The following is a 9,477-nucleotide window of genomic DNA, read 5'->3' on the forward strand; positions in this document are numbered from 1 at the left end:
GGGACTGGGAGGAAGAGGAGGGCTGTGATCTGTATGTAAAGTGAAAGATAGATGGATAGATAGATAGATAGATAGATAGATAGATAGATAGATAGATAGATAGATAGATAGATAGATAGAATAACCCAGGTGGGGAAGTATGATCAAGACAGGAAAAAGCCCTCTTTGGAGCAAGAAGGAAGGTGACAGTAAGTAGGAAGGAAGTGGAACCCTAGCCAGAATTAAATTAATAGGGCTGGAGAGATGGCTCAGTAGTTAAGAGCACCGACTGCTCTTCCAAAGGTCCTGAGTTCAAATCCCAGCAACCACATGGTGGCTCACAACCATCTGTAATGAGATCTGACGCCCTCTTCTGGTGCATCTGAAGACAGCTACAGTGTACTTAGATGTAATAATAAATAAATCTTTAAAAAAAAAAAAAGATTTAGTAGACCTTAAAACCGTCCCTCCCCTCTGGAGCTGCCCCTCCCACTCTGGACTTCCCCCTCTTGCCTCTGCATAATACTAGTGTCTCAAACCCAATCACACAGTGGAGTCCTCTCAGACTTTTACTTGGTTTAATGCTATTTAAGGGCAAGACAAACTTCTGTGGTCTAGGAGAAGCGCTGGGTGGCATAAGGACTTGTGTATCATGAAATTAAGAAGGGCAGCATTCACTTCCAGGCTGAATTCTGCAATAAGTGTAACCTCCAAAATTACAAAACACATTGCTTTAGATGTAGCAATAAAAAAATTGCTTTATAAAGCCACAAGTCATCTTTATAGTATACAAGTTTTAATTTTAGGTAGTATTAAATACCAGTCTCCAGACAACTAATAGGCATGTAAATTTTAAGTGTTTAACAGTCTTATAAACTGCAGGGTAATTGTACACATTTCAACCCAAAATAAGTCTTTGAATTCACTCAGTTCTTAGATGAGTATTTTTAGTCTTTAGTACTGACTTTTGAATACTGTGCTATCAGTCTAACTACTTTGTTAAAAGATTGATATATTTCATGTTGCAATGATGGTGTCATCAAAGACTGCATATATGTGTATGTATGTGTATACATATATTTATATAGGGTATATATACATATATATGGATGGAGGCAAAGCGAGACACAGACCAAGAGACAGAAGAGAAACTTGTCCAGTTAAATCTTGAAATTGTCCCCGGGGAAAGAGTTTTCTGAAAAATGATTCTAAATATTTTTTTCTAAAAAGTTGTATCTCTTAGATTCAAAAGAGTTCTAGTTTAAATGATTTTTCATATTACTGCTAAATGTAGCAGACTCTAATAATATATTTTTGCATTTGTTGCTGCTAAAGCAAGTTAAACCAGATATCCAAGTTGTACGACAATGATGAACTTATTGATATTCAAAAGTCATACTGGTAAGTGAGTTTGCTATTTGAAGAGAAAGAACCATTGGTGGATCTCTTTCTTTTTTAAGTTAATTAATTTATTTTTATTAGATATTTTCTTTATTTACATTTCAAATGTTATCTATCCCCTTTCCTAGTTTCCCCTCCAAAAATCCCCTAGCCTCTCTCCCCTCCCCCTGTTCCCCAACGCATCCACTCTTGATTCCTAGCCCTGGCATTACCCTATACTGGGGCATGGAACCTTCACAGGACCAAAGACCTCCCCTCCCATTGATGACTGACTAGGCCATCCTCTGCTAATATACAGCTAGGGCCATGAGCCCCACCATGTGTTTTCTTTGATTGGTGGTTTAGTCTCAGGGAGCTCTGGGGGTACTGGTTAGATCATATTGTTGTTCCTTCTATGGGACTACAAACCCCTTTAGCTCCTTGGGTACTTTCTCTAGCTCCTTCATTGGGGACCCTGTGCTCCTGCCAATGGATGACTGTGAGCATCCACTTCTGTATTTTCCAGGCACTAGCAGAGCCTCTCAGGAGACAGCTATATCAGGCTCCTGTCAGTAAGCTCTTGTTGGCATCTGCAATTATGTCTGAGTTTGGTGGTTGTTTATGGGATTGATCCCCAGGTGGAACAGTCTCTGGATAGTCCTTCCTTCAACCTCTGCTCCGAACTTTGTCTCTGTAATTCCTTCCATGGGTATTTTGTTCCCCCTTCTAAGAAGTATCAAAGTATCCACACTTTGGTCTTCCTCTTCCTCTTTGAGTTTCATGTGTTTTGCAAATTGTATCTTGGGTATTCTGAGCTTCCGGGCTAATATCCACTTATCAGTGAGTGCATATTATGTGTGTTCTTTTGTGACTGGGTTACCTCACTTAGTATGATATCCTCCACAAGTGGATCTCTTTCTTGTCTTTGGGAAAACAGAGCAATTACTGAGGCAAAAATGATAAGAGAAATGTGTAAAATTATTCAATAATAACCAATTGAATTTAGAGACAAGTACTATGTTTGGAAAAACATTTTTGTCACTCACAAGTAATAGTTTTTCTAGTCTGAAACTGATGTAGTGATTTTATTATAACATATCTAAGGAGAATTGTAAGATTGTGTTTATTCTTTAACATTGGTCCTTTCTAATTTTTTCTGGATATCTTCTGACTTCCAGTTTATAGATTTTTGTCTATGAGAAATGGTAGGTTAGTGAAAGTGAGTGCGTTTTGGTGATAAAAGACCTCTTCACACCCACTGAGATTTTATTATTTTACAGATCTAGTAGCATTTATATTTATTCTCCACAACAAAACTGTGTGTTCTTAAAATGCCTTGAGTCTGACTATAGGTATATTGAGAAATCTGCTCTGTTAAATAGCTAACATCAGCTGTTATCAGCACTATAGAGAGTATACATACCACCCGAAATGGAGGTAGCCAGTCACCATTGTAAGTTCTTGGCATTTAGTTATTACATGGAAAACAAAGAGCCACCTAGTGAATGCAAATAAGTCTTCCAAGTGCCTAGAATTTCCACTTAAAATAACATGTAAAAAAATCTTGGATCATTCATTCCAAAAAGGTCACACTACCACTTTATTAAACTTTGCACATTAGCTAAACATTTTCTCTAGTGGAATTGTCAGGGATAAGATAAAATTCAGGCAGATGGAGCAGAGCAAGGATTTCCTTTTTACTCCATTTTGTAAAAGTAAGCTTTGTCGATGACATATAAGAACTTCATATCACATGTATTCTGCTGTTCCCCTTTCAACTCTACTTCCACCTATGGTCCCTGTGCCTTTCCTAGTTTCTGTGGCTACTCCATGTGTCTTCCCACTTCTGAAGAGTTGAACTAGGAACTGCAGATGAGAGAGAACAGGTAGCAGTTGTCTTTCTGGGTCTGGGTTGCTTCATTCAATATAATAGTTTCTAATTACATTCATTTGCCTACAAAATTCATGAAGTTACTGTTTTTAATAGCTGAGTAGTATTCCATTGTATAAATGTACCACATTTTCTCCATCCATTTTTCAGTTGAGGGACATTGGGGTTGTTTCCATCTTCCGGCTAATACAAATGAGGTTGTTCCATCCATTTGAGAAGTATTGGTATGAGGTCTTATTTGAAGGTCTGATAGAATTCTGCGCTAAAACCATCTGGCTCTGGGCTTTTTTAAGTTGAAAGACTTTTAGTGACTGCTTCAATTTCCTTAGGAATTCTGGTCCTGATTTAACTGTGGTACTTGGTATCTGTCTAGAAAGTCATCCATTTCATCCAGATTTTCCAGTTTTGTTGAGTATAGTATTTTGTAGTGGGATCTGATGATATTTTTAATTTCCTCAGTTTCTGTTGTTATGTCTCCCTTTTCATTTCTGATCTTGTTAATTTGGATACTGTCTCTATGCCCTCTAGTTAGTTTGGCTAAGGGCATCTATCTTGTTGATTCTCTCAAAGAATCAGCTCTTAGTTTTGCTGATTCTTTGTATAGTTCTCTTTGTTTCTAATTGGTTGATTTCAGCCCTGAGTTTGATTATTTCCTATCGTCTACTCCCCTTGGGTGTGTTTGCTTCTTTTTGTTCTAGAGCTTTCAGATGCACTGTTAATTGCTAGTGTAGGATCGCTCCATTTTCTTTATGAAGGCACTCAAAGCTATGAATTTTCCTCTTAGCACTACTTTCATTGTGTCCCATAAGTTTGTGTATGGTGTGCCTTCATTTTTGTTAGATTCTAGAAAATAATTTTTCTTTCTTTCTTTCTTTCTTTCTTTCTTTCTTTCTTTCTTTCTTTCTTTCTTTCTTTCTTTCTTTCTTTCTTTCTTCCTTTCTTGACCAAGTTATCATTGAGTAGAGAATTATTCAGGTTCCATTACTATGTGGGATTTCTGTTGTTTTTGTTGTTGTTGTTGAAGACCAGCCTTACCGTGTGGTGATCTGGTAGAAGGCATGGGATTATTTAAATCTTCTTGTATCTGTTGAGGTTTGTTTTGTGTTCAATTATATATTGTGTTCAATGAGGTTAATTTTGCAGAAGGTACTATGCGATGCTGAGAAGAAGGTATATTCTTTTGTTTTAGGGTAAAATGTTCTGTAGATATCTGTTAAATCCATTTAGTTCATAACTTCTGTTAGTTTCACTGTCTCTGTTTAGTTTCCAATTCCATGATCAGTCCATTGGTGAGAGTGGAGTATTGAAGTCTTCCACTGTGATTGTGTGAGTTTCAGCACGTGTGTTTGAGCTTTAGTAACATTTCTTTTACAAATGTGGTTGCCCTTGCATTTGGAGCATAGATGTTCAGAATTGAGAGTTCATCTTGGTGGATTTTTTTCCTTTGATGAGTATGAAGTGTCCTTCCCCATCTCTTTTAATAACTTTTGGTTGAAAGTCTATTTTATTGGATATAAGAATGGCTAGTCCAGCTTGTTTCTTGAAACCATTTGCTTGGAAAATTTTTTGCCAGCTTTTACTCTGAGGTAGTGTCTGTCTTTGTTACTGAGCTGTGTTACTGTATGCAGCAAAATGCTGGGTCATGTTTATATATCCAGTCTGTTAGCCTATGTCTTTTTATTGAGGGATTTAGTCCATTGATGTTGAGAGATATTAAAGACCAATGATTGTTGGTCTTTGTTATTTTTGTTGTTAGTGGTGGTATTATGTTTGTGTGGTTCTCTTCTTTTGGGTTTGTTAGGAGATGGTTAATTTCTTGGTTTTCCTCGGATGTAGTTTCCCTCCTCATATTAGAGTTTTCCTTCTGTTATCCTTTGTAGGGTTGTGTTAGTAGAAAGATACTGTTTAAATTTGGTTTTGTTGTGGAATATCTTGGTTCCTCCATCTATGGAGATTGAGTTTTGCTGGGTATAATTTTGGGCTGGCACTTGTGTTCTTTTAGGGTCTACATGACATCTGTCCAAGATCATCTGTGTTTTAAAGTCTCTGTTCAGAAGTTGAGTGCAATTCTGATAGGTCTACCTTTATATGTTACTTGACCTTTTTCCCTTACCACTTTTAATATTATTGCTTTGTTCTGTGCATTTAATGTTTTGATTATTATGTGCAAAGAGGAATTTCTTCCTGGTTTAATCTATTTGGTGTTCTATAGGCTTCTTGTACATTTATGGCCATCTCTTTTTCTAGATTGGGGATTTTTTCTTCTATAATTTTGTTGAAGTTGTTTCTGGCCCTTCGGATTGGGAATCTTCACTCTCTTGTATTCCTACTATTCTTAGGTTTGGTCTTTTTATTGGATCCTGATTTCCTGTGTATTTTGGGTTTGAGCTTTTTACACTTTGTATTTTCTTTGACTGTTCTGTCAATATCTTCTATGGTATCTTCTATGCCTGAGATTCTTCTATCTTTGTATTCTGTTGGTGATGCTTGCATCTTTAATTCCTGATTTCTTTGCTAGGCTTTCCATCTCCATGGTTGCCTCCTTTTGTAATTTCTTTATTGTTGCTCTTTCCATTTTTAGATCCTGGACATTTTTGTTCAATTCCTTCACCTGATTGTGGTTTTCTGTATTTCTTTAAGGGATTTATGTGTTTCCTCTTTAAGAGCTTCTTCTTGTTTACCTGAGTTCTTCTGTATTTCTTTAAGGGAGTTATATATGTCCTCCTTAAGGTCCTCTACCATCTTTATGAGATGGGATTTTAGATCAGAATCTTGCTTTTCAGGTATACTATGGTATCCAGGGCTTGCTGTGGTGGGAGAACTTGATTCTGATGGTGCCAAGTGGCATTGGTTTCTGTTGTTTATGTTCTTATACTTGCCTCTTGCAATCAGGTTAACTCTGTTAACTGGCCTTGCTGTCCCTGACTGGAGCATGGTGATGTTGGATCTCCTCGAGTCAGGCTGTCTCTGGGACTGAGAGGGTTTCTGGTGCTCCTGATCTGCGAGCCTGGTTATGACAGACCTCCTGGGAATCAAGTGGTCTCTGAGTGTGGGCATGTGAGCAGGGTGTAGAAGCACCTGATCTGCTCCTGGGCACAGTTGTGGAACAGAAAGATGATGTGTCTCCAGAAGGGTGGATAGATCCTGAATCCGCTGGGTCCTGTGGGGGGGGGGGCGGTCCCCAGTTAGGTCAGGTATTGGGGTGGGGTTAACAACCTGTTAACCTGGTTGTGATGGACCTCCTGGGAATCAAGCTGTCTCTGGATGTGGGAGGGGGTCTGGAATTCTGCCCTGCGCAGAGTTGCAGGCTGAAAGGAAGATCTCTTCCTTAGTTTTCAAGATAGGGATTCTCTAGCCCTAGCTCTCAATTTGTAGACCAGGATGGCCTTGAACTCACAGAGTTCTGCCTGTCTCTCTCTCCCAAGTGCTAGCATTACAGGCACATGTTACCACACCTGACCAAAGCATTTTATTTTTACAAGGTATTCCACTTGACAATTCAGTCCTAAATTGCTTGGCAAATGGAGTTCTTTTGAGAAATTTCTTTCCTACAGCTATATCTTGTAGGGAACTGCCTGTGTTGTTTTTTCCTAGCAGTTTTAGTGTTTCAAGTTTCAATTGAAGTCTTTGATCCACTTGCATCTAATTTTCGGGTATGGTGATAGATATAGCTCTAATTTCATTCTTCTGCATGAGGACATCCAGATTTCCTGGCACCATTTGTTGGAAATGTTGTTTTTACAACTGTTTTTGCCTCTTTGTCAAATATGAGAAGGCTGTAATCATACTTGGGTCTTCTGTTCCATTAGAATACATGTTTGCTTTGTGACAATGTCATATGATTTTGTTATTGTTTCATTATAATATACCTTGAGGTCTAAAATGGCAATCCCTCCAGTACATTTACTTTGGATATAAAGGGTCTTTTCTGGTTCCATATGAATTTTAGGATTTTTTCCTATTTTGGGGAGGAATGAAATGGAAATTTTGAGTGAGATTGAACTGAGTCCTTAAATTGCTTTTGGTAAGATGGTCATTTTCACAGTATCAGTGCTACCAATTCATGAACATGGGGTATGTTTCCATTCTCTGGTGTCTTTCTTAATCACTTTCTTGAGAGATTTGAAAGTTTGTTTTTTTACTTCTTGGTTAGGTTTATTCTAAGTTACTTTATTGTCTTTGATACTGTTGTTAATCAGGGTATATAGGTGATCTCTTTCTCTATATGTTTGTCATGGTGTATTGGAAAGGTTTTATAAACTGCTCGTGTACTGTGCCCCTTTGTTGAAACTGTTATTATTTCTAGCAGTTTTCTGATAGAATTTTGGAATCTCTTATGTACAATACACTATCATCTGCAATTAAGAATAATTTGAATTTTCTTTGCTATGGACCTATTATTTCCTTCTCTTCCATTATTGCTTTGGCTAATACTTCTAGCTGTACACTGTGAGGATAATTGGCAGCCCTGTCACATCCATGTTTTAGTGAGATTGCTTTGTGGTTTTCTACATTTAGAACAATGTAGCTGTGGGTTTGTCATATATAACCTTTAGGATGCTAAGGTGCCTCATTTCCAGTTCTACTTTCTCTAGGACTTTTATCATGGAGTGAGTTGTATTCTTACCAAAGGTTGTGTTTTACATCTCTTGAAATAACCATATGCCTTTTCTCAGGTAAATTACATGCTTTACTATGTTTATTATATGCTTTACTATGTTTATTGGTTTATATATGTTGAGCCAACACTGCATTTCTAGGATTAAGCCAACTTCATCATGGAGAATGAATTTTTTTATTATTCGATATTTTCTTTATTTACATTTCAAATGCTATCCCAAAAGTTCCCTATACCCACTCTGCCCCTGCTCCCCTACCCACCCACTCCTACTTCTTGGCCCTGGCATTCCCCTATACTGGGGCTTATAAAGTTTGCAAGACCAAAGGGCCTCACTTCCCAATGATGGCCGAATAGGCCATCTTCTGCTACATATGCAGCTAGAGACACGAGCTCTGGGGGTACTGGTTAGTTCCTATTGTTGTTCCATCTATAGGGTTGCAGACCCCTTCAGCTTCTTGGGTACTTTCTCTAGCTCCTCCATTGGGGGCCCTGTGTTCCATCTAATAGCTGATTGTGAGCATCCACTTCTGTGTTTGCCAGGCACTGGGAGAATGAATTTCTAAATATGTGTTTTTACTCAGTGTGCTAGTATTTTACTGAGGATTTTTGTATCTCTGTTCATCAGGAATGTCTGTCTGTCATTTTGCCGTGCCTTTACCTTCTTTGGGTATAAGAAAGATACTTGCTTCACCAAGAGAGTTTGGGAGTGCCTCTTCAGTTTGTATTTGTAAAAAGAAATCCATTAGTTTGTTGCTAGGACTCTGAGGTCTCTCTACTGAAGACCAACCTCAACAGGTCAGAGGAAACTGAGGCAAGGGCATAAAGTCAGTGATTGATCATTCAGTAGACGTCTCTCTGAGGAGCAAAGCTTGATTATCTGGGGCCTGCACTCCTTGTGAACAGTGACTCTTTGAACTCTTAGGGGTTCAGCAAGAAGGACAAATCACATACATGCCTAAATACATACCTACATATCTACATACATACATACATACATACATACATAAACACACACAAGTAGACACACACAAACAACATACATACACACACACACTTAGTGGATGAAGCAAGCTCAAACAACTTCACACATACATACATACATACATACACACACATACATATATGTGAAGTTGTTTGAGCTCTATTTTTTACCTTAGCCTTTTTAGACCACATAGGACAGAATTCTCTATGCGAGAAACAGATTATCTCACAGACATAAATTACATACTCTCTGTAAACAATCGCCACAAGGACATATTCTTCAAAAACAGATTAAAATCATTGCACAAAAGGAAATCACAACAGGATTATTGATTATATATTCTTCTTTTGAAAGTCCTGTCTAACTAAACATTTTCCATCTATCACTCTCTCCACAAGTTCATCATGATCCCAAAGCAACAATTCTTTTGTTATTGATTGACAAAGTGTAAGCAAGCCAAGTCTATAATAGCAAGTTTTCCCTCATGCTTAGCTGACAATAATTTATAGTTATTAAGAAACAGATCATCGGGCTGGTGAGATGGCTCAGCGGGTAAGAGCACCCAACTGCTCTTCCAAAGGTCCTGAGTTCAAATCCCAGCAACCACATGGTGGCTCACAACCA

At 38.0% G+C, this 9,477-nt stretch overlaps 1 protein-coding gene across 1 annotated transcript in view; it reads left to right on the top strand.

Annotated features, from left to right (window-relative positions):
* Positions 1-9,477, top strand: part of LOC110336731 (phosphatidylinositol 3,4,5-trisphosphate 3-phosphatase TPTE2-like) — a 94,745-nt gene that overhangs the window by 25,755 nt on the left and 59,513 nt on the right. The window contains exon 11 of the mRNA XM_029531927.1: positions 1,315-1,380. Within this exon, the coding sequence (XP_029387787.1) occupies positions 1,315-1,380 (66 nt within the window). The remainder of the gene's footprint in view (positions 1-1,314; positions 1,381-9,477) is intronic.

Source organism: Mus pahari, chromosome 19 (assembly GCF_900095145.1).
Source record: "Mus pahari chromosome 19, PAHARI_EIJ_v1.1, whole genome shotgun sequence".
Lineage (NCBI taxonomy): Eukaryota > Metazoa > Chordata > Mammalia > Rodentia > Muridae > Mus > Mus pahari.